This window comes from Echinops telfairi, unplaced genomic scaffold (genome assembly GCF_000313985.2).
Source record: "Echinops telfairi isolate 266 unplaced genomic scaffold, ASM31398v2 ScPeMD7_2291;HRSCAF=2852, whole genome shotgun sequence".
Taxonomy (NCBI): domain Eukaryota; kingdom Metazoa; phylum Chordata; class Mammalia; order Afrosoricida; family Tenrecidae; genus Echinops; species Echinops telfairi.
Window position 1 is genome coordinate 12,629,912 of NW_022106189.1, and position 26,000 is coordinate 12,655,911.

Here is a 26,000-nt window from a genome sequence, read left to right on the forward strand (position 1 = left end):
GTGGTGGTGGTGGTGATGGTGGTGGTGGTAGTATGGCGTGGTGGGTGGTGGTGGTGGTGGTGGTATGTGACAGTGGGAGAGGGTGGTAGGTAAAGGGGAGAGGACGTCAAGAAGAAAGATAATTTTTTAAACCTGATCGTGGTAGCATTTGTACAATACTGCTTAATGTGATTGAACTATGGATTGACATGACATCTCTATTAGCTCCCAGTGAAAAGGTTTTTGGGGAAAAATATTTATTTATTTTTGATTGTTGAGCACTCAGAAGCCTTTTCCCATTTCAAACCACTTCTTGACCTCCACATTTAGTTGTGTGACTGCACAGGGAGACCCTCCATGTAAGAAGCGTTGCTAAGATAGAAGCTGGTGTAAAGGGTGGAGAATGGAAGGTGACTGGAGATGGTGAGAGGGCAGGGAGGTGAGGCCCCAAATGAGAGCCAGCCCAGGTCAGAACTCAGGCTTTCTTGGCCCTCCTTCCTAGTCTGTCTGCAGAGGGTTGGTATTTCCGCGCTAAAGAAAAGTAAGTGGCTCAGAGAAACTCACATCTGTGGAAGGAAGGAGATGTCCAGACTAGGACTGAGCGTGGAGACAAGATTGAATCCATAGACTGATTCCCTCCATCTGGCTTTGTTTCAGCAAGTGAGTGTCCTCGCCTTCTCTTTGGACAAGCCTCACTTTCTCTGAGTGCAGCAAAAGTGGTTCAGTGCTTGGCTAAAAGGTGAGCATTGCAAACCCACCTAGAGGTGCCTCAGAAGAAAGACCTGTGGTTCTGCTCTCAAACGACTGTAACAGTGGAAACCCAGTGGCGTGTAGTTCTGCTCTGTCATCCCGCACAAGGAATTGCGGTGAGTTGGAATCTGCTCTGTGGCCCCTGGTCACTTTCCTGCAGGGAGAAGGAATAATGACTCCTCAAAATTGTAGTCACTGAGTAGATGGGGAGGGGGGCGGGAAGCAATGAACACAGACTGATGTATTTATGGTGAGAGGAAGATAAAGGGCAAAGTCAGGATATCAGCGGCAGCTTTTATGAAATAAGTAGCGGGGGACCATGTTTTCTCCCACAATCTAACCGAAGTAAGAGAAACTAGACATTCAGAAGAACATTCTAAGTTGGTTAGCGAGGATTACACCAAGGCCAGGGTCATTTTCCCTGCTGGTTCAAGATAAAACAAGACAATACCTGTTTGGAGCTGGGGCATTGACTGAGTTGGCTCTCAGGGATTCTCCCTGGTCTGATGCTTTCAAAGAAGGTTTTGGCAATGGTGGGACTTTCTAGCTGCTGTAGGAGGACAGACTGTCATGGCTTCTGTTGGGGCCGGCCTCTCCTTCCAGTCTCTGACAGAGCGCTCACATTACTAGCTTAGGTGTGTTGTGGCTAGAGCCTTGGTCAATTGTTAGTGTGTTTGGTAAGGGTCACTGCTTACTCTTGGTGTGTGTCTCATGGGGAAGCACATCTGCTGGTATGGCTGGTTTCTTAGTGAGGGCTTTGATGGATGCACAAGGCTTAGCGCCAGAGCTGTTGAGAATTACCTGAGCCTGGATGGCTGGTTGGAAGCTCCAGCTTCCAGCTGATCCTTTCAGGGCTTCCCCTGGAGATGAGATCCAAGGATAGATCCAGGCCTGCTCAATGCAGGATAGCCATACTGGTGCACCGAGATTGATAGGTGGTAGTGAGGAGTAAGTAGGTTGGGCTCTCTGGAGCCTAGAAAGAGAAGGAATCACCTGGGTGAGATTGGAAGCTCCAGCTTCCAGCTGATCCTTTCAGGGCTTCCCCTGGAGATGAGATCCAAGGATAGATCCAGGCCTGCTCAATGCAGGATAGCCATACTGGTGCACCGAGATTGATAGGTGGTAGTGAGGAGTAAGTAGGTTGGGCTCTCTGGAGCCTAGAAAGAGAAGGAATCACCTGGGTGAGATATGAACGTGTTACGCACATATGCCTCAGACCCTGAGCTGGAGGGAGCGTGGGTGTCCGTCTTTCCCAGGAGATAAGCAGGGTGGTGGTGGGGCGGGGGCGGAGGATGGGATGCAGAACTGTTTCACATCCTTGGCTGAGAGAACCTCTGCACCGAGCCAGAGCTCTACCTTCCCTCCCCACACCCACTCCCTTGGCTCCTCTGCTTGCCAGGAGGCCTAGGGAGGAAGCTTGCTTGAGCAGGAAAAGCTCTTTTTTTTTTAACAGTTGTTGGAACTTCACATGTCATGCAATTCAATAATTCAATCATATCAAAGAGTTGTACAATTATTCCCACAATCAATTCTGGAACTTTTTTTCTTCTTTGTACTTAATGTTATTCATGTAATTTTTTTTCATTGTGACAAAAATATACACAACAAAATATCCTCCAATTCAACAACTTCCACATGTATAATTCAGTGCCACTGGCTATATTCTTTGTGTTGTACAATCATTATTGATATCCATTTCTGAATTACTCCACCACCATTAACATAAGCACAGTGCCCCTAAGCAACAACTCTTCCTCCTTCACCCGTAGTAACCATTGGTCACTTTGGTTTCTTTTTTATTGTTTTGTCATAATGCGTTCGCCAAAGTAAACCAAAGTTGTTCATAGCCCATAAATGAGCAAATGGATTCTGGGCTTCCACCTAATTCTAGCCCCAACCCAAGAAGTTAGTTCTTATAACACAGCCCTGCTCACTACTCACCTTTGTGAAGAGATCACTGTGGATAAAGGTGCTACTACAAAGTGTGGTGAAGAGAGCAAATGGTGCCCAGCAATCTACTGGAATAGTGTCTGGGGTCTTAAAGGCTTGTATTCAAACAAGCAACCATCTAAGTGAGCCATCAACTAAGTCCACATGGAAGAAGCACACCAGCTTGTGTGATCCAAAGATGATTGATAACAAAATCCAAATATGCTGAAGGGAAAGCAGCACAGCTTAAATTGTGAACACTCAATTTGTAGACGTCTATGGAGAACAGTGAGAGCCCCAAATCCATCTCTAGATTAAGCCTCTGGCAGATCCCTCTAGGGACAGGAAGGACTTGAGTAGCTTCACTATCAGCCCGAGATTATTCTAAACTTGATGATGGTGGGTTGAACCATGGTATGATACTTGGTCAGTGACCTCCCCCTTGACCTAACCCGAATTTGCTCAGGGCTCCAGTATTTCTCACTTGTTCCATGACAGAAATTTCTTCTCTGGCCGTTTAACTATTGATGGTGGTCTTTTCTTTCTGACTCTTTATTTTTATTATTTTCTTCTTGCTGTTTCATTTTGTTTTGCTTCATTGTTTCTGTTGGTTTTCCAAGTTTGTGAAGCTCAGAAGGGGTAGATGCATAGAGAAAATAACTGATGCAATGGTTTATCAGGGGCATTGGGGGTGTGGGGAGGGTGAGAGGATTTGGGGAACATACAATGCTGGAGTGGGGAGAGAGCTATAGAACTGATTGTGGTAATGTATGTACGTACAGCTCTTTTAAAAAGCGATTTAACTATGGAAGTGTATGGTATATGAATACTATATAAAGAAAACTACTTAAAAACAAAAAAACAAACAGCTTCTTTAAGTCCTGACTTACAGTGGCCTCTACAATGGGGAAACCATCTCTCTCAAGCTGCCAGACACACAGTTAACTTCACTGCTTCAGTTTCCTCATCAACCCCGTGCCAGTCCTCCAGCCTGTGTGTTGGCAACCTTCTGAGCTGGAGATTTTCCTTTTCCTTAAGCAACACCAGCATGTAAGGAAGGACACAGAGTGTTCTACCCCTTCCCCGACCCTCCCCTCTAAGGGGGTTGGCTGGGCCCAGCCGTATGCCAGCCTCAGAGATAGCAGGATAATTAAGACCCAGGCTCCACCTTGGGCCAAGCAGGAAGGGAGACATGCAAACAATTTCTAGGACGAGGCAAAATCCCCAAGCCATTTGGCATCTTCCCGCTTCTTCCATGGAGGCCTGGAGTGTCTCAGAAAGCCCCTGATTTATAAAAAGAAGCTGGCCTTCCTCTTGAGTCACACCCTTTCACTTTCATTTCTCTGGGTGCAACACCCTGGACCCCTGGGAGATTTGGTCTACTACCCAGGGCTTAAAGCTCCTGAAGATCACTTCCCTCTCAAAGTCCCATGATCCAGAGGCTGGGCTGAGCTGAGAGCAAGTCTCTGCCAATAGCAGGGCAGGAGCCATGTGTCTTGTGTGGTGGTGAGTGAGAGGAGGGAGGTCCTGGGTTACAACTATGGATTGTTCTCTACTACTAACCCAAAGGTTGTTGGTTCAAACTCACCCAGCTGTGCCACAGAAGAAAATGCCTGGCCATGTGCTTCCATAGATTACAGACATTGAAAATCTTAAGGAACTTTGCTTTATACTTTAATACATGGGATCCCCATGACTTGGAATTGACTCAAAATTAATATTATGGGTTATTTTCTTTGCACCTAACTCAGAGTGATCGGGAGGGTTATGTTAATTACCACAGGAAAGCACTTAGAATGATGCCCAGCATGTGGTATTTACTTAGTGGAGGGAATTGCTGTGACTTGAATCAGACTAAAGTGGAGCCGCTCTTACCCTGCATCAAAGAGAATCAATTCCCTGAGCCCTTGGGAGATACTGCTGCACTAGCACAAGGATGCCTTTTTAAACTATTCAAGCTGTGGATCAAGCACAAATAGGACTAGGGGGGTTCTTAATTTAATTCCTGACTACTTCAAACTCTATGGGGTTTGACCTAATCTCTGGCCCTCTCGGGACCACAGTTTGCACATTGTACAGTAATAGAAGGGTGAATTGGATGGTGTCTGAAGGTGGACCCTGCCTGGTTTTGAAAGAGGCTGGACATTACCTGGTCTGAGGCTCCACCCTGCCTAGATCTGAAGAAGTCCTGTGTTGACTGTACTTTTCTCCTCAGGTTGTGAAATGTGTACCCAGGAGGGTTTCCAGGCACGGAGGAGCCAGCTGGTGAGCATGCTGGTCTCGGGATCCCTGGAGTGCTTCGAGTGCATCCTGGACTGGCTACTCTCCTGGGAAGTCCTCTCCTGGGAGGACTATGAGAGTCTCAGCCTTCTGGGAAAGCCCCTCTCCCACTTGGCCAGACACCTCTTGGACACAGTGTGGAATAAGGGACATTGGAGTTGTGAGAAGCTCATTGCGGCTGTTCAAGAGACCAAAAATGATAACCATTCCTTTGAGTTGAATGGACTCTGGGACCCACAATCACCTTGCCCAGTCCGTGATCTACAGACCCACCGGCCAATTATCGTCAGGAGACTCTACAGTCACGTGGAAAGTGTCCTGGACCGCGTGCAGGAGCAGGGCTTCATCAGCCAGTATGAATGTGATGGGATCAGGCTGCCAATCTTCACATCATCCCAGAGGGTAAGGCTGATTCATGAGGGTTACAAAGAATTAACAGGAGAAGGGTCTTAGTCACCCAGACTAATAAGTCTTAAGGTGTCAGCGCTATTGGATAACAGGAGCCAGAGATTTCCCCTGAAAAAGTAGAGAGGCAGATTGGAGTTTATGGACAGCACACCCCTTTCTTTGCGAGGTGTTGTGGAGTGATTCAGGAACCAGAATGATGGGAGTTTGTAGGACGCTGCATAATCTTTCTATCCTTAATCTCTCCTGCCTCATTTTCCACGTTTATACAATAACAAATAGAGACATATAGCACCCAGTCTGTAAGATTCTTGGGAATGCTCTCTGAGCCAGTCCTGTCAGGAATAGGACTGGAGTTCTTATTTGAGCTGCCATCGCGTTGACTCCAGTTCATGGTGATCCTAAGCACACAGAATGAAATGCTGCCTGGTCCTGCACCATCCTCACAGTCCTGGTATTTTTGAGCTCATAATTGTATCTATTACATCGATCCATTTTACAAAGGATCTTGTAGACTTATGTTGGTCTCTCTTCACCAAACTTGATGTCCTTCTCCAATAATTAATTCCTCCTGGTGACAGATACAAAGCAAACAAGTTAGTTGGCTAATGTTTTATTGTGATCAATAAGGTTTTCTTTCATTGACTGATTTTTGGAAATAGATTTGTAAAGTCTTTCCTAGTCTATCTAATCTAGATATTCCATTGGAATCTTTCACCATGTGTAACTCTAGGAGTATCTAAATCTGGGTAGAATAGCTTTCAGCATCACAGGTACTTGCAAGTTATCACAATACAACAAACTGACAGATGGTTGGTAGGACATATAATTGCTTTTGTGTGCCATCAAGCCAGTCTGTCTCATAATAACTGTCTTAGGATGGGTTCTCTGGAGAAACAAAATGAGTGAGGCTTATCTGTGCGTGTGTGAATTTATATAAAGAAAATTACTCACACTATGGTAGAAGCAAGTAAATTCCAAGACTAGGCAAGTTCTAGTCAGATGTTGGGTTGGAGGCTTTGCCTGACTTACATAGCTGTGGAATTTGATGAATCCAAATCTGCAGGATCTTTGGATTACAGGCTTGTGGCCACAGAGGCAAATAAACCCAAGGTCATCAGGTCAGATAGCAGGCACTGATGACTGATTGACAGGCAATATGGCAGGTCACTGAATCAAGTCCAAAGAACTGGAGATTAATAAGCTAGATGCAGGGTCCAGACCCAATAAAAAGTAAGCAAGCTTTTCCACAGCCTTCACTTATATTGGAAGCAGATACACATCAAAAGTAACTTACTTTCATTGAACTCATTAGAGGGCTATGATATGAGTAAGAGTGTTGCATCAGTCTACTCATCTAACTGACTGCCTGCTCAGAGCAGATTCTTTACGGGAGTGATTACATTGTGTTAGATCACATCATTGTGAATCATTAGGTCTTAACTGCCAATCTTCTGACAATATGACTCAGCCAAGTTGATGCAAAACAACTATCACAGAGACCCTATAGGACAGAGTAGAAAGTGCCTTATAGGGTTGTTTTTTTTAGCTGTAATATTGACGTTAGTAGATTGACAGGTCTTTCCCTTGCAAAGCTGCTGGGGGGCTTTTGGCTAGAAGGCAAGGGTTTATGGTTCAGGGCACATAACAGGTATTCATTAGAGTGGCTGCTATTATTTCTGTTATGAGTGACATTCTATACTTGTGCATTCTTATTTCTGCCTGTTCTAAATTAGCCACTCAAAGAATTATCTCCTTTCATTATGTTAAATCAGGCATCCTCAAACTACGGCCTGTGGGCCACATGTGGCCCGCCAGTAACATTTATCCGGCCCGCCAGGTGTTTTTGCCCCATTTGGTTTTTTTTACTTCTAAGTAAGATATGTGCGGTGTGCATAGGAATTGGTTCATAGGTTTTTTTTTTAAACTATAGTCCGACCCTCCGCCGGGTCTGAGGGACAGTGAACTGGCCGCCTGTTTAAAAAGTTTGAGGACCCCTGTGTTAAATCAATATTTTATAATGAATAGGACATACAATGTACTTATATAGCTTAAATGTTGACATGGGGTTTCTGGTGTGAAATTTATCAGCGCTTGACATTCAGTGTTGGGATAAAACCACCCTTGAAAATACAGTAACACAACAGAACACAGGAGCAGAGAAGTGTCAGTGGGATGCCACCTTTTTTTAACTTATTGTGAGTTAAGTGAAGATTTACAGAGCCGATCATGGTTTCACATTAAACAATTCATACACCTTCTGATTCAGCTCATGCATTGCAATACCCTCCTTGTACCATCACTTATTCCACTTCCTCCTTATGTTTCCTGTTTCGATGTCTCCCTATTTCTTAATCCTCTGAACTTCGCCCTTGGGTAAAGACGGTCCTTTTGGTCTTAAAGGCTTGATTATTCTAATTCTAGTTTCAGACTGGAAGGGTAACAGCCATGCTCTTGAAGGCCGGGCTTGGAGTGGTTCCTACCAGCCCCTATCATACCCGTAAGTGTGGTCTTTTTGCCGATTTTAAATTCTGTTCCACATTCTTCTCCCACTACATCCAGGACCTGCTAACGTGATCTGTTTAAGAGCAGTTGGCAGCCGGGTAATATCTCATTTTCTGGCCTCGGGGTAGTGAAGACACCTGAATGCATGGTCCAGTATTAATCTGTTGGACTGTTTCCACGTGCCTTTTCATTGTCCTCATTCTTCTTTCCTCTGGATGGAGGGGACGACCAGGAGCCGCTCTGTAGGTGCTCACTTAGACGCTTTTACGACCCCTGTCGCTACTCATGAAATGAGGATGCAGAGCAGACTCTGGTGTTGGATGCTTTCAGACTCTTGGTTTTATGTATTTTCATCCAAACACATTTTACATCGGTGTCTCTCAGGCCTCTTGTGATTCAGATAAAACAGGAATTAACATTCCCTTTACAGGAAATGGAGGCCCAGAGAAATGGTTGGGTAAGGTCCCAGTAGTTAGAGGGAGGGCTGGCGCTAGATCTTGAGCCATGACTCATTCATTATTGATTCATTCGAGAAGAGTCTTTTGACTCTATAACACCAGGCTCCTTCTTAAAACTTTTTGTGGTATGTGTTCAGAGTGCCTTGCACAAAGTATACAATAAATAGTTGTAGATTGAGTACATTCGTTCTTGACTGAATAAATTAATGAATTGGAATGAGAGTGCAATGGTAATATGGGTTGAATTGGATTACTTCCTTTTTTTGGTCTAATTTCTAAAAATACATTAGATGTTCCAGCAAGTCTAGATAATATTAGATTAAAACTGGTAGGATAACTCAATCTATCTCCCAGGCTGTCTTAAACCTGGATCAAGGTAGTTGATTAGATAGAGGATGATCCCTGTTAATTGTTGTTGTTAAGTGTTGTTACATGTTAAGTGTTAAGTGCCATCATCAAGACTTTCAACTCACATGTACTTCATACGACAGAATAGATCTGCATCATAGGACTTTTATAAATTATAACTGTTATGGAACAGATTTCCAGTCTTCTTCCTGTGGAGCCTTTGGGTGTGTTCAAATTGCCAACTTTTCATTTATAACCTCTGTGCCATTAGGGTGATAGTGGAAATAGTGGACATGAAACTTAACATTAAAGCTTGACTACCACTTCCTCAAGCCTGGCTCTGAGAGGATGACAGGAGAGGTGTTAGTAAGGGTCCCTACTTTGCTGTCTTTGGATCTATTGCAGGCATGGAACGGGGAAGTTACAGCATTTTGGCTAGTGATCAAGTGCGCAGCTGCGTGATCTGGTCATAATAAAGGTAGCATATATCTCTGGGGCACGAGGGAATCAGGGAATCAATAGAGTAAGCATTTAAATAGATGAGAGAAAAAATGAGATAAACAAAATTTTGAAACCAAGGATTTCTTTTTCCTTGGATACATAATCATTGCTCATGGAAGCATTAGTAAGTCAAACAATGTATTGCATTGGGAGAATCTGCTTCAAAATCATTCTGTCATTAAAAACACCAAAATGTCACTTTGAGGACTAAGGTTATCCAATCAAAGCCCAGGTATTTTCATTATCCTCATAGTCATGTGAAAGGTAGAACAATGTAAGTAATATTTCTGAGTTAAGATGTATGTGAAGATATTGAATATACCATGAATTTCCAGAAGAATGGACAAATCTGTCTTGGAAAATATACAGTCAGACTGTTTCGTAGTGAGAATTCTTCATTTCACATACCTTGAACATGTTATTAGGAGGGTCTAGCCCTCCTAATATTACAGGTGGTCAAGTAGACTAACAGAGAAAAAGAGGAAAAGCCTCAACAAGGTAGATTGACACAGGGGCTGCAGCAATTAACTAAGAACCTAGCAATACTTGAGCTATGGTGCAGGATTTGGTGGTGTTTCAATCTGTTGCATGAGTTGTATTTGTTGTTACTGACTGGACATCACCAAATAACAAACAATGAAGAAATAATTATAGTAATCCTAATGATTTCTTAATTATTCAAATTAATCATTAACGAGGAACCTTGGTGATACAGTAGATAAAAGTGTAGACAAGATAAATTCATAACTGAAAAGTTGGTACTTTGAACAACACACCAGTGACCTCTTACTTCTGTGTATATATAGCCCTGTAAATCCTATGGAGCTGGTATACTATAAGTCAGAATGGACGTGATGACAACAGGTAAACAATAATGATAATATAATCTATCAAAATGTATGGGATGCAGCTACAGCAGTTTGTAGAGGGAAATTTATAGCCTTAAATAATTATATTAGAAGAAAGACCAGATTTTAAACAACGTGGACTCTAACGTCAGAAAAGTCTAGGTAGATGGTAGAAGCAGAGACTGGGACTGAGCTGAGAATAGAAAGGATGAAGAACAAGAAATGTGAGGATTGTAGGGGCTGATCTTTCCAGAGGAAGCCCTGGTGGTGTGGTGGGTGCTTAGCTGCTAACCGAAAGGTCAGTGATTGGAAATCACCAGGAAAAAGATGTGTCAATATTCGTCTATAAGGGTTACAGCCTTGGTAACTGTATGGGGCCGTTGCAGTCTGCCCTTTAGAGTCATTGTGTTAGTCTGGGTAGACTAGAGAAACAAATTCAGGGAGACTCATGTGTATAAGAAAGAGCTTTATATACAAGAGCAATGGAATATTGAGAAAACATCTCAGCCCAGTTCAGAGTAAGTCCCTAAGTCCAATATTAGCCCATATGTCCAATACCAATCTATAAAGTACTCTTCAGGAGTCCTCACGAAACACATGCAATCATGCCAAATGCAGAAAGATCACAGCCAGTAGGCTGGAAGTCTTGTGGATCCAGTGGCATTGTAAATATCTCAGCACTGGCAGGGGTCTCCATGTGGTTCCTTCAGCTCTGAAACTCTGACTGCCTCAGGGTAGCTTCTCAGAAATGTCTCGAAGGAGTGAGCTGAGAGAGAAAGAGAGAGAGAGATTTACTCCAGAATCCTTAGGAGAAGGTCATGCCCACACAGAGGCCTCATTGGCTATGGCCTGATTGACAGACTAGACTCCACCCCTTCACTCTTAACCCTCTCAAGTCCCAAATTGTTACCAGAAGATGTAACTGTCACAGTCATTATTATTTGTAATTGGCTGAGTGGCAGTGGATTTGGTTTTTGAGAGACTCCCCAAAGGATCAAAATTCAGAACATAGGTTCTGAACCTTATTTGGCCTATTGTCCCCTTTTCAGAAATAATAAATTATTCAGTATCTTCCTGGCAATTAAAAAAAATGCATACTATAGCCCATAATCCAGGATAACGTATTGGTACTTGCTTTTGCGGTCCTCAGGGTCATTCCAGCATCGCCAGGAAGCAGAATCGCCCACTTTGGGAAGCACTGTTTTAGAATCCGGCTCTTTTCGGATTTCCTTTGAGCTCTTCCACTCTGATTCTCTCATTTGGTAGCTGTCCTTTGATGACTGACTGTATGATTCAGTGACTCTGTGAGTAGCACTTGTATATTCAGCCAAAACATCCCCCAAATCTAGTTTCCTATAAAAAGATGGTTGTCATAAACTGATTAACCCCAACTAAAATAGATGTGGAATGAAACAAGATGCAGATTCATGAGTTAAATCCTAAAATAATACCTACCATTGTCATCAATTATTCATCCATTATTGAATGAGTACCTGCCTCTGTCAGGAACTGTGTTCAGTCCTTTACATGTATTTGCTCAGTTAAGCCACATAGCAGCTTCCCAGGTAAATATCGTTATCTTCACCTACCAATGAAGAAATTGCCCAAATCACATATCTAGGACATTATCCAGCTAGCATTTGAATTTGTTCCTCTTTTAAATCAAAAGCTGTGATTGTCCCTCTCTGACATAAAGTGGTAAACTTAGTCAGCTGAACATAAAAGTTATTAAGAACACTGAGGTTGATAACACCAGGCAGTTTATCAGCTGTCTGTCTCATGTGACTGCTATAGTTGATAGGGCCAAGGTATCAAACTGAATTCTAAAGTGCATGGCTTAATCACAGTATTAACCTAAACATTTTGTTTAGTATCAAAAAATCTACCATGCCTATGGAGAGTGTTATAAACCGCCCATATACAGCTTAAACATGCTCCAATTCCCCAGGTTAAGAAATAGCTCCTGATTCCAGGAGCCCAAGTGGAAAGCGAGAGTTTTGAGAATAATGAGGGCAATGAATGTCTAAGTGTGCTTCATACAATTGATATATGTGTGGATTGTGATAAGAGTTGTATGAGCCCCAATAAAATGATTTTTAAAAAAGAAAGAAAGAGCCAGTACCAGTTGCTATGAGCTAGTGAGTGAGTTTTGACTCCTCCCAATCCTCTGTGACAGACTAGAACTGCTCCATAGGGCTTCCTAGGCTACCATCTTTACAAGAGCAGATTGCCTTGTCGTTTCTCCCAGGGAACTGCTGGTAGGTTCCAAGAGTTAACCTTTTGGTTCACCAACAAGCGCTTACTTAACCAGTGTTCCACCAGCACTAGGGCTGTTCTTCAACTGTGGCTGCTAGAGGTAACCATTAGCTTGACTTTTTGTTACTTATCCTTTGACTTTCTTTAGAACAAATTTATAAAGAGTATTTTGTTTAACTCTGAAAAAACAGTAATAGTGTATTTTATTGGATTATTTTTATGCAATTGATGCATATGCTATGTGTTTTTGCCTACAACTCATAAATATTTTTCACATGTTGTTGACTTCAATTTCAGGGGTTGGTTTTTTTTTTTCCTGTTAAGCTTTTGTCTTGAGGCTTGTTGACATGGAGATTTGGTTCCCAGCAGTGCACCCTCACCAACCTACCCTCATATATCTAAAGAAGACCTTCTCTTGGCAGAATTTTCCCCCTCCCTCTGCAAACCACATCCTCTAGTGCAGGAAAAATACACTTTTTTCCACCCCAGAACATCCCTCATTGGGGTGACTAAGTCCACCGGAGGCCTGAGAGGCAACTCAGGAGTTGAAGACTTATGGATCCAGGCATTGCACCATCCTGTAACCTGTTTTCTCATGGGTCTAGCACTTCATGGCCCAGGTGTTCATGGGCAATGGCCCTGCCCACTGTGAGACTAGCTCATGGTTAGCAGCCCTGTATAGCCCTCTGCCTCGCTCCTGGATGGCAGACTTGGCTGTAAGGAATTTCACCTCCCATATCTGTCCACAAATTACCCCTGAACAAGTGCCGTTTCGTTTGTTTATTTCCTGATTCCCGAGTTACAAGTAACCCAATCTATGACTTCCTGACCATGGTTTATACTATTATTGGGTCTGTATGCCCCCAAATTGCATTTTTAGACTATTGGATGAGGATGAATGAGGCAGAAAAGAATGTTTATAGAAGTGTCAAGAGATTTGGCTTTTACATGGCTACACTGTGAAAAATATAACAGACACAAACCTTGGTGACAGGACAGTTACTGCTTGGCTGCCAAGTCCAAGGACGGCCGTTTAGGAGAGAAGCAACATGCCTGAGTAGTGGGGGCTGCTCTGCATCCCTCTCTCAAGAACCGTTTTTGACGTTGTGGAAAAATGGTAACAGTCTAAGTTCCAGACTTCCCTCTGAAAAGCAAACAATAGTGGGAGGAACTGACAAAAAGAGTCCCGGCAAAAAATCCCTGTGGATTCTGGTCGGCCCAAGCAAGACATAGTGTAGGTACAAACGGATCAACTCGGCTCCCCAGCATAACTGGAGAGAAGTGGAAAGGATACATAACTGGAGAAAAGTGGAAAGGATACCCGGGCTTCTGAACCCCAAGAATGGGAGGATCCTAGCTTGCGCATTGCACAGTGGCTGGACTGGGGAGGCTTGAGTCTTCGATGGACTGGCTCCCAGCATCTTGGTTGGACCTTTTGGGGTTGTAGCCAAGTTTTCCCTGGGCATTGGGAGGACTGAGCATCCTCCGCTTGGGGCATCCAAGTGGACTATCCTCTGCTTGGGGGCAAAATCAACTGCATGTATTATGGGAGACGGTTGGCTCAGTAGTGAGTAAGGGTTTTTCCTTGAACCCAGGACTCAAAAGTGCTAACACCTGGCTGCCCACAAGACCATGCCCCAAAAGTAATTGGGCCCAACACTGACATACTTGCCCCACAGGAGATTGTTTTGGTGAACACTATGCTAATTAGTTGCTTCTCTCCCTCAACAATGCTGGTTTGATAATAATTATCAGGTAGACCCCCTGGCAACTTGGGAACCAGCCTCAAGACAAGGATTTTGACCGAGCCCACAGTTGTTAGCCAGCTTTGGCCCCTGTTGATGCTAGGCTGATGCCAGATTGCCTGGCCACCCTTGATGACCCTGGTTCCGCAACAGGTATGTTGGGATAATTCTGTATTCAAAGTCAAATATAAAAGACAAATGAATAATAACTATGTGTTGGAAACAGCAACTGATCTCTGCACACTTGTGGAAACAGGAGGAAACTTTAGCTCACACAGATACAGGCCTGGCCGAGCTCCTGGGGAAGGAAAAGACAGTGGATCCTCCCATGAGGGAGATTACAGCGATAGCCTCCAGTTACTGAAGGGACTGGAGGGAAAATTAGATAGAGATAAAGAAGAAACAAAAGCCAAAATGCAATAACTCAGGAATGTCTGAAGGAATATTCTGACAAAATGAGTGAAAAGTTAAAACTAATACAACTTCAAAAAAGAAATACAAAAGGCAAACACCGAACTATTAGAACTGGACAACATTGTGAAAGAACAACAGTGGGATCAAGAACCAGTGATGCGGAGATAAACCTCTCAAGATTTTCCCTGAATACTTTCCCTCTCTCTTTTTTATCCCCCCCTCCCCTGTTTTGGTAGAATGTATTCTTCAATACATTTTTCACAGTGAGTGCAGGCAACTAAACATTTCTGAGTTCTCCTGTGGCTCACACAGTCAGTACAGTGGCTGGTTACAGAGTTCTAGGGTGGACTTCTTTGCACTCGTAATGTTGATAGCATTACTTCATTATCTTTCTCCTCCAAGATTGCTGCTTAGAAGTATATAACCATTTAATAACTCTTTGAAAGCTTGTAAAAATCTATTTTAGTCTCCAATGTTCTTATATTTTGCAATTGTGTGCCTTCGTGTCTCTTCTTTTGTACCAGGCACCATACCTTTACGTTCTGAGACATTTTTCTTAAAGAGTTTATGGAAGGTTTCTTCCTCTCTACTTTCTCTCTTTGCGGAACTATTATTTGTATAGTAATAGAATTTCTATGCTGATCTAATTTTCTTAGATTTCTCTCCTATTTTCCATCTTGGTATCTTTTCACTGTACTTTCTCAATGGTATTCACTACTTTATATTTATGTCCTTCTATCGTGGTTTTTCTTTCTTTCTTCCTTTCCTTTCCTTTTTTTAGAAACCCTGGTGGTATAGTGGTTATGAATTGGGCTGTGATCCTCATGATCGGCAGTTAGAAACCACCAGCAGCTCCACAGGAGAAAGATTGGGTTTTCTACTCCTGGAAACAATTACAGTCTCAGACACCCACAAAAGGGTTGCTGTTAATCAGCATTGTCTTAATGGCAGTGAGTTTGGGTTTTTTATTGTGGTTTTTTTAAGGAGCCTTGATGGTCTAGTGGGTAACACGTTGGTCTACTAACGGCTGGGTCAGCAGTTTAAAGCCACTAACTGCTCTGAGAGACAAAGCAGAGGTTCTTTACTTCCGCTAAGAGTTAGAGTCTCAGAAATCCATGGGGACTGTTCTACCCTGTCTTCTAGGATGGCTAAGAATCAGAATTGACTTGTTGGCAGTGAATTTTGTTTGGGGGTTTTTGTTTATTGTGTTTAAAATTTTTGTTACCAGGTTTTTTATTGGAAATGTGCCTTTATTATAATATAATTCTTGTTTTAGTTGTAATATTCTCTTCGTTAAGGATTATACTGGTAGGTTACTAGGTTTGTGAACTTATTTTGTTCGGGCATAAGTCTTCCCCTTTTCTCCTGCATGCTTGTTGGCTGTCTTCTACAGTAGGTGAGTTCTTCGGATATGAAATCATCTTTGGTAGTCTTCGTGTGATATGTGACTGAAGGAGAACATTTTAAAACCGATTGGAAAGCCTGCATGTGAAACTGGTCTACCAGGCATGTAGACAGCTTGGAAAATAGCAGAATCTCTATCTTTAGATGAAGATCTGGTGGCCTAGCGTGTGATGCTGTGGGATGCTAACAGCAAGGTCAGCAATTCTAACCCACCAACCACTTCAAGGAGAAAAGAGGTTTCTGCTACCATAAGGATTGGTTGTCTCGGAACGCAAAAATTGCAGTTCTACCCGGCCGTATGGTAATGAGAGGAAGAAGGTCTCTTTGTTGGTTGAGTTCCCAGTATAGGTTCCATAAACCTCCTGCTTTGGTGTCATGGCCTGAAGGCCAGGGTTCTGGAATTTGTGGATGAAAAAAACCCAGTGGTGATGATGATAGTGAAGACACTCAGTAACCAGCACTCCTTTTGATGAATGAGTCTTCAGCAACGGTCACGCAGTTGAATGCTTACTTTCAGCATTTAAACCAGGGGTCCTCAAACTACGGCCCGCGGGCCACATGCGGCCCACCGCGGACATTTATCCGGCCCGCCAGGTGTTTTTGCCCCATTTTTTTACTTCAAAATAAGATATGTGCAGAGTGCATAGGAATTTGTTCATAGTTTTTTTTTAAACTAGAGTCCGGCCCTCCAACGGGTCTGAGGGACAGTGAACTGGCCCCCTGTTTAAAAAGTTTGAGGACCCCTAATTTAAACCCTCTGCTTTGGAGATGACACCTACCTTCTTAATTGTGCCCAGTGTTTCCCAGTCTATTTTATCTGTTGTAGAATATAAATCTCCAGATTTTTGCTGTGATGAGCCAACAGCAATTGTCAGTCACTCAGAGTAGGGGGTGGGGACAGAAATGGAGTAGGGGAGGGAACCGAGAGCGCTTGTTCATAAGCCGTTCTGACCTTCTCTCCTTTCTGGGGTCTCCTAAGTCATTTAGCATTCACTCATTTGTCCAGCAAATCCCTCAGCTAGGTGCTAGGGATACCGCAGTGAACACAACAGCCCTGCCCAGGAGATGCTGATATGCCAGTGGGGGAGATACACAATAAGCAAAAGGAAGCACGTTGCGGTGTATTAGAATGCAATCAGTGTTCTAGAAAATACATAGAGTGGAGTCTGGGAGTTACAATTTGGCTGAGGGGTTTGCAAATGATTTACTGCCGCTTTTAATGGCGTGGTCAGGGAGTCCACTTTTATACCTCACAAAAGTGAAGTGTAAGCGAAGACAGAGGGGAGGTGAAGGAAGAAAGTTACAGGCAGAGGGGACAGCTATGGCAAAGGCCCAGAGGTGGCTGGTTTATTGTGGAGACAAGGAGGCCTGCATACTTGATACATGGGCAAAGGGAACCGGAGCAAGAGGTGAGGTTAGGGAAGTAACGGGGGTCCAGATGGTCACTCACAGAACAGTCAGGCATCTGAGTCTGCTTTGGTCCCTCGCTGTTACTGTGGACTCGGCCTTTTGTTCTAAGAAAGAGAAGAGCAGTTGGAATGTTTGTACCAGAAGAGAGACGTGATCTGATTTTTCATGTTTAAAGCCCCAGTTCTGCCTGCGGTGTTGAGAGTAGACTGTGGCTACAGGCACAGAAGCAGAGAGACCCATTAAATGACTTTTGTTTGCAGTTTTCCAGATGAGCTGTGATGGTGGCTTGGACCAGGCTGAAGAATGAGAAGAGGTGGGACTGTATCACTGTGCATCAAGTATGGCTACTGAGCACATGAAGCAAGGCTAGTCTACACTGAGATTCTGTAAATGCTAAATGTCAAACACTTGTATGAGAGTGTTTTAAATGATCTCATTCATTCCTTTATGTTGATTATAAAGGGAGCTGGTAATATTTGGGATATGCGCTGTTAAATAAATCCATTTTAATACATAATTATAATACATACTTTTTTATGTATTTTAAAAAAACACACTTTCTTCTGAGTTAGTTGAAGGGATGTACGTACATATGTACATGCCTATATTTATACCTCTATAAATGTCCTTTGCCTCCTAGTTCTTTCCTCTATTTCCTTTTACTTTCCTCCTGCCCCACTATCATGTTTGACATTCATTCGGCTCTCAGTAATTCCTTTTGGCTACATTGCCCTTGATCAAACCCCACCAAGCATTCTACGCCCTCCTTGCCATCGATTTTAGATCACTTGTTCCCTTGTCCCTGGGTTTGTTGGCTCCCCCCACCTTTTTCCCCACCTCCTCCTCTCCCATGTCTCCCCAGAACCATAGGTATGTTTTCTCCTCGGGATTGTGTATCCTGACTATCTTATATAGATAGACATGGCCCCCCCAAAAGAAAGCCTATAAATAGTTCTAGGTCTGTCTGTTGACCCTTGTGAGTGTTTTCTGATTGAGTCTGATGAGGTGCAAAACCCTGCCCCCGAAGTTTATTTTTGGGGTTCCTCAGGGACTTCATTGCCTTGCTACTCTTGCTGCTCTGATGTGCTCCTTTCAGGTTTGCCCCAGTGTTTGGGGGTCAGACCAGGCACAATTCCTGCACTGTGTCTCCAGTGCTGTCCCTTGTAGTGCTGTGGGTCAGTGAGGGGATGCTGTGTTTCCTGATGGGCCAGCATAAGGGTCCTCTCTGCGCTTTGGCTGCTCTGAGTGGGAACATCGTCCTCAGGGCTTGGTGGGCCAGGATGTGCTCCACTCTCTCTTTCGCTCTTTCTTCTTTCCTCTTAGTTTGCTCCCACTTTTTTGTTTTTAAATTCAAAGATCATTTTATTGGGGGTTGTTAACAGCTCTTATAACAATCCATACACCAATTGTTTTAAGCCTATTTATACATATGTTGCCATTATTTTCTAGACATTTATTTTCTTTTGAGCCCTTGGTATCAGCTTCATCCCACCCCTTCTCATGAGCCCTTGATAAATTATAAATTACTATTTTCATATCTTACACCGACCACTGTCTCCCTTCACCCACAGTTTCTGTTATTCGTCCCTGTATGTGTGTGTGTGTGTGTGTGTGTGTATCATCATGTTTGGTTCCCCCTTCCTCCCCTCCTTTCTCCACCTTCCCCATAACCGTCTGCTATCACTACTCCCATTCCTGTTCCTGGATTCTGTGTGTCCTGAGCTCTTATCTCTTACCTGTACCTGTGCACATGCTTTGGTCAGTGAAAGGCAGCACTGGGGTCATGATAGTGGGGGGTTGAGAAATCCTCAAGGAACCAGAGGAGTATTTTGTGTTTCATTGGTGATTTACTGCACCCTGATTGTCATCCCTTCCCTGTGACCCTTCTGTGAGGGAATGTCCCATTGTCCACAGATGGGCTTTAGGTCTCTGCTCCAGCTACCCTCATTCTCAACAATATGGTTGTTTGTTTGTTATGGGTCTTCTGATGTCTTCTGATGACGTGTCACCTGGTCCCGGTGACACGTCATGATCACACAGACTGGTGTGCTCCTTCCATGTCGGCTTGTTGCTTCTCTGCTCGATGGCTGTTTGTTTAACTTCAAACTTTTAAGACCCCAGATGCTATATCTTTTGATAGCTGGGGACCATCTGCTTTCTTCACCACATTTGCTTATGTACCCATTTTGTCTTCAGTGATTGTGCTAGGAGGGTGAGCATCACAGAATGCCAGGTTGTTAGAACAAAGTGTTCTTGCATTGAGAGAAGTCATGAGCAGAGGCCCAAAGTCCATCCACTACCTCAGTACATTGCCATATAAATATATGTATATAGGCCAAGACTTCTATTTTTATGTATTGTCATATGTCTATGTATATGTACATATCTATGCTTATGCCTCTGTCTATAGCTTTGCTTCCTAGTTCATTGCTCTGTTTTCTTTTACAGATCATTTCTCCGGCCCTACTTTCATGCTGACCCTTCTTCCGCCTCTTAGTAAGTCCTCTCAGCCAGACTGCTGTTGCTCCAACACTCCAGGATCTCTGTGTCCTCCTCGTTGTTGATTTTAATCCCCTAGTTGTTCCTCTGTCTATGGTGTTGCTTGCTCGCCGCTTTCTTCCCCTGCCTCCTTCTGCCCCAGTAGCTTGATTCCCATGCCCATGTAAGTATAAGTAGGCAACCCAACACTAACAGGGACCGAACAAAAAGAAAACAAAAGATTGATTTAAAAAAATACATAAATCTAGGTCTGCCCGCTGACCATTATGACTGCCTCCTCAGTGGTCCTGGGGGAATTCGGGAGCTGCCACTCCTAGCCTGAAGTCTGTTTTTGGGATTCTTCAGGGGCTTTGTGGCTTTGCTTTGTTCCTGTTGCTGGCCTATTATGTCCCCTTCTTGGTTCACCCCATTGCGGGGTGTTCAGCCTGGACTAACTCTCTGCCTTGTGTCCCCAATATTGTCCATAGTGGTATGCACCAGTGCGGGGACAACATGTCTTTAGCTGTTTTGGCCTTACTGTCTTCTCTGTGCTTTAGCAACTCCATGCAGGGAGCTCGTCCTCCAGGCGTGGTATGCCAATATGGGGTCTAGACTGTTGCTTTCTCTGTTTTCCTTCTTGGTTGTTTTATTTTATTTTTTTAAGGCAGCTATCAGACAAATTTGAGTCCATGGATGGTAAAAAGTTAATCTACTAAGTTGGTATCCTATAGGTTAGAGGTTTAAATCCACCTAAAGGAACTTTGGAAGACATGCCTGGTGATGGAATTTTTAAAAATCAGACATTGAAGATGCGTTAGAGTGCACTTTTTCTCATAAACATTGGGTCACCAGGGTGGACTTTTTTGGCTATTAGAAGATTCAACATTATTCATGTAACTTGCATTTGCCTTATACTGTATTAGTATTTCTGTTGGGCAATGTTGTTGTGGAAACCCCTTGATTTGTGGAAAAATAGGATTCGGTGATGGGTTAAGGGGACAGGCCTCAAGGGCTATTCTAAAAATTGGAGCTGATTAACTGGAAATTAGCAAAGGCGAGGAAGACTGTGGGTTTGCTGTGTCCATGGGGGAGATTAGGAGTTCCGGTTTACATGTATTAAGTCCAAGAGGTTTATGAAGCATGGAGTTAGCGAGTCTAGGGTTCAAGAAGAAGTCCAAGCGGTATGTACACACTTACGAGTCATAGCAGAGATGACATTTCAATCAAGCTAGGCAACTAAATGAAACTAAATCACTTCTCCTAATTTCTCTATCCTTGTCGCTTTGTGGGATTTTTCTCTCTCTCTCAAATGTACTGTTTGAATTGAATGAATGTGTGTGTTCAAGCCACCATCCAATTAGGTGTTACCTTCTCTACATTTATATTAGGATTTGATTGCTTCCTGTCATTTTATTTTTATGGAAGAGCAGTGTGTGTATAGTTGTAGTAACTAGTAAAATAACCTGCCCAGGCCTTTTCAGCAGCTTTTTGTAAACATGGTAACGTTTGATTTTTCCACAGGCAAGAAGGCTGCTGGATCTTGCCACGGTGAAGAAAAATGGATTGGCTGCCTTCCTTCTACAACATGTTCGGGAATTACCTGTCTCATCAGCCCCACCTTTCAACGGTGTGTGTGTAGGATCAGTTTATTGGAAAAGAAGGGGAAGCTCTCAGAGTGAGACCTGTGCTGGTGAAAATCACTTTCTCTGGCTGCACTAGCCTGGCTGTGTCCCAGTGTCCTCACTTTGTAGACACCACCTGTCTCCTTGGCCTCTCAGGAGGATTAAAGTGGTAAAGCACTAACTGTTCGCTACATTCTTGGGTATCACAAGCAATTTACTACTAATCAAAAGGCTGCTAGTTCAAAACCGCCCAGAGGCACTCCAGAAGAAAGACTTCCTACTTTGCTCCTGCAAAGGTTACAACCATGAAAACCCTGTAGAGAAGCTGTTCTAGTCGGTAACACATGGTATCACCTTGAGTCAGAATAAATTCAACAGAAAAGGGCTGGGTAGGGTTTTTAAGTTTACTTTTATTTCTTTCCACACTACAATATGATAATTGGTGCCACAAGGTATTAAAGGCCAACTACTGGTCTCACTGAGCTCATTAGGATCTTGTACAGGCACCAGAGAGGAAGATACTTTGTGGTCTCTATCCAGTTCTCCTGACAGAACCAGAGAGCATTGAAAGCAGCAGTAGTCATCAGCGCTGGGATCCCAAAAACGAAGCACAAGTGCAAGGCATCTCCTTTTTATGATTCTATAAATGCAACTTAGCTAGTCTTCGAGTCATCTGTGAAAATCACTTGGCAGTCTGTACGTTGGGAGTCCATAGGTGGTGCAAACAGTTCATGTTCCTGGTTGATAACCGTGAGGTTGACCATTCCAGTGTACTGAGGCTGCTCAGACGAGGAGCCTGGCAAGACACTTCTTTGAGATCCGTTACTGAAAACCGAGCGAGTACAGTTCCACTCTGAAACACACGTGATCATCATGTGTCAGAGTCAGTGCAAGGACAACTAGCAGCCTTTACATTGAGGACACATGGACCAGGTGGGTTCAGCTCAGTGCTTGGTTGGGTGCTAAGACTTGTAATGCCCGGAGGTCCTACCACCCTGGGACGCTGGCCCATTGCTTCCCCATTTTCTGAAAAAGGAACTGAAGTCTGACACCGAAAGTGGTTTGTTCACATTGGTTGGTATCAAGATGATAACAAAAACAAAAAGTCACAGCCCTTTTGACACACCCTGATCATGAGTAGTCTTGCTGGAAAGTATTGCATGAGGAGGATGGGGAAGTGGAGTCAGGATCAGGCAATCTTGGGTGAGTCATCTGCCTAGGCACCTTGCCAGCCCTTTGCCCATCCAATGCTGGGCCTCAGGTCCAGCTCCTTTAGGAGTGCTTCCTTCTTGAATGTTTGGCCAGGGGCTTCCCTGGGTGGTTTTCAGCTATGGGTGGCATCCATGACTAGAGTCTGACTGAGGGGAGGAGCCAGGCTCTGCTAGCTCCCTGCCACCACTTTGTCTAACTTTTGCAAGTCCCTTTCCACCTCTGGGTCCGAGTGAAGATTCAGATGATCTTTGAGGTCTCATCCAGTGGTCTAGCAGGAAGGGCAAATGGGTGAGGATGCGGCAAACTAGAACACCTTGGCCACTGACGATTATGCTATTGGGTGTGTGGTCCCAGCATTGCCAGACATTCATTACCTGTTTTTCTTCCTCCTAAGAGAAATGTAGCTGGCGATTTATTTGGGAAATCCATGTTTCTTGGTTTCTCAGGGTTGGAAAGCAAACTGGGTAGCATAATACAATTCTTACAGAAATATATTATCTGTTAATTCGGGGTGCTAGGGTGTTGGGCTGTGATCCACCAGGTCTGCAGTTTGAAACCACGAGCTACTCTTTGAGAGGAGTACAGGGCTTTCTACTCCCATAAACAGTTACAGTTTTGGAAACCCACAGGGCAGTTCTATCCTGTTCTATTGGGTCCCTGTGAGCTGGCATCATATTGATTGCAGTGAGACCTCCAGGGATCACTTAACTTTTATAATCGGATCACCTGTATTCTCTCAATGCATCTCCCACAGTCTTAGTTCCATCTTGCTGCCATAGCAAATTACCAGAAATGTGGGGACGTCAGTATAGAAATTTGTCCTTACACTTCTGTAGATTAGAAATTCAACCCGGATCTCACGGGGCTCAAGTCCAAGCATAGACAGGAATGTGCCCCTTTCTGGAGATGTTACAGGAGAGTCTGTTTCTTTGACCTTTGCAGCCGTTTGAGGGTGCCCACATTTGGCACAGTAGGATGAGGGCAGGGCTGCGCATGACAAGAGAGGCGGTTTGAAACCAACATCCACTTTGCAGAGAAGGACAGGGCCTTCTCTTCCTGTGGAGAGCTACACTCCCAGAAACCAATAGGGACCGTTCTACCCTGTCCTGTAGGGTGACGACGAATCAGAATCTATTTGATGGCAGTGAGTTTGGGCTTGCAGTTTGGCCCCATTCCACAGTTGGACACTGCTGAAAGCACTTGACAGAAACAGAAACCAGTGGCCATTGCTATTGATGATGACTGCATGTATACCAGAGTAGCACTGTTCTCCACAGGATTTTATTTATTTTTAATCATTTTATTGGGGGCCCATACAACTCTTATCAGAATCCACATATACATCAATTGTATGTACATTCGTTACCATCATCATTCTCAAAACATTTGCTCTCCACTTAAGACCCTGACATCAGCTCCTTATTCCCCCCCCCCTTCTTCCCTGCTCTCCTCTCCCACATGAACCCTTCATAACTCATAAATTATTATTATTTTGTCATATCTTACACTGTCCGATGTCTCACTTCACCCACTTTTCTGTTGTCCTTCCCCTAGGGAGGAGGTTATATGTAGATCTTTATAATCGGTTCCCCCTCTCTATCCCACCCTCCCAGTATCGCCACTCACACCGCTGGTCCTGAAGGGATCATCCGCCCTGGATTCCCTGTGTTTCCAGTTCCTATCTGTACCAGTGTACATCCTCTGGTCTAGCCAGGTTTGTAAGGTAGAATTGGGATCATGATAGTGCGTGGGGAAGAAGCATTTAGGAACTAGAGGAAAGTTGAGTTTCATCGTTGCCACACTGTACCCTGACTGGCTCATCTCCTCCCCGTGACCCTTCCGTAAGGGGATGTCCAGTTGCCTACAGATAGGCTTTGGGTCCCCACCCCACACTCCCCCTCATTCACAATGATATGGTTTTCTGTTCTTTGATGCCTGATTCCTCATCACTTCGACACCTTGTGGTCACAGAGACTGGTGTGCTTCTTCCATATGGGCTTTGCTGCTTCCGAGCTAGATGGCCGCTTGTTTACCTTCAAGCCTTTAAGACCCCAGACGCTATAACTTTTGATAGCCTGGCACCATCAGCTTTCTTCACCACATTTGCTAATGTACCCTCTTTGTCTTAAGCAATCGTGTCGGGAAGGTGAACGTCATGGAATGCCAATTTAATAGAACAAAGTATTCTTGCATTGAAGGAGTACTTGAGTGGAGGCCCAATGTCCATCTGCTACCGTAATACTAAACCTATAAATATATGCACATAGATCGATTTCTCCATCCTCATATATAAATATATTTACATATGTATATGACTTTATTTAGACCTCTAGAAATGCCCTTTGCCTCCTAGCTCTTTCCTTTATTTCCTTTGACTTTCCTCTTTCCCACTATCATGCTCAGTCTTCATTTGGGTTTCAGTAATTCCTCTTGGTAACATTACCCTTGATCTTGCCCCACCAGGCCTCTTACACTCTTCTCACCACCGATTTGTCCCTGGGTTTGTTAACACCACTACCTTTCCCCCCACCGCCCCCTCTCCCATGTCCCCCTGGAACTGTCAGTCTCATTGTTTTCTCCTCCAGATTGTTCATCCAGCCTGTCTTATTTAGACAGAGCTACCTGCAAAGGTCTTATGGATGTCAGAGACTTGGAACACCCTTAGTGATTGCTTTAAGGTCAGCTTTTTCTTGGTTACACCACTCTACCCACCATCTCTCTCTTTTCCTGCAGACAATTGTGCCATCTAGGCAGTGCTGAGCATGCCGGAGCCTACTTTCTTAGTGGCTAATAGAGCCCTACCTCGCTTCCTGAAAACGTGTCCCACAGAAACAATAGGGTTCTTTCTATGAAAAGCAGGCAGAGGTGTTCACAGTTGACAATTTGGTTGGAGATTTGCTTAACTCAAGAGCCACAGAATAACACTAGTGAGGGTAGACGTATCCTTGTGCAGCTTTCAGAAGCTTTTAATTTCTGCCCACCCCTCCCAGTCCCCTTCTATATATTCTGACTGAGGAGCAAGAAGAGACTGTTCTGGTACAGATCGACAGTCTCGAAAACACTAAAGCACAGTTCTACCCTGTTTCCCAGCGTTGCTATGAGCTGGAATAGACTCCATAGCAGTGGGTTTGGGCTTTTAAAAAGAAATAGTCTTAAGGAGTCCTGGTGGCACAGTGGTTAGGCCGATGGGTTGTTGACCTATCAGAAGGATGGTGTTGTGGGAGAAAGCTGTGGCAGTCTGCTTCTGGAAAGATCACAGCATGGGAAACCCTTGAGGGGTGGTTCTTCTTTGTCTTATAGGGTTTTAGAGTCAGAATCAATTCGATAGCAATGTATGGGTATGTATTCTTGGTAAGTAAAAAACAGTGATCTTCTGTAATAAAAGAAATGCGCAGTTTGCTCAAAATTACCATGATTTGTCCCATGCGGTGTGAAATGGAAATCACGAGTGAGGCA

At 43.9% G+C, this 26,000-nt stretch overlaps 1 protein-coding gene across 1 annotated transcript in view; it reads left to right on the forward strand.

The window, feature by feature from the left end:
- Nucleotides 1–734: 734 nt before the first annotated feature.
- Nucleotides 735–26,000, forward strand: part of NOD2 (nucleotide binding oligomerization domain containing 2) — a 57,026-nt gene continuing 31,760 nt past the window's right edge. Inside the window, exons 1-3 of the mRNA XM_004704679.4 lie at nucleotides 735–845; nucleotides 4,874–5,340; nucleotides 21,232–21,337. Of these exons, the coding sequence (XP_004704736.1) occupies nucleotides 4,882–5,340; nucleotides 21,232–21,337 (565 nt within the window). The 5' untranslated portion in view covers nucleotides 735–845; nucleotides 4,874–4,881. The remainder of the gene's footprint in view (nucleotides 846–4,873; nucleotides 5,341–21,231; nucleotides 21,338–26,000) is intronic.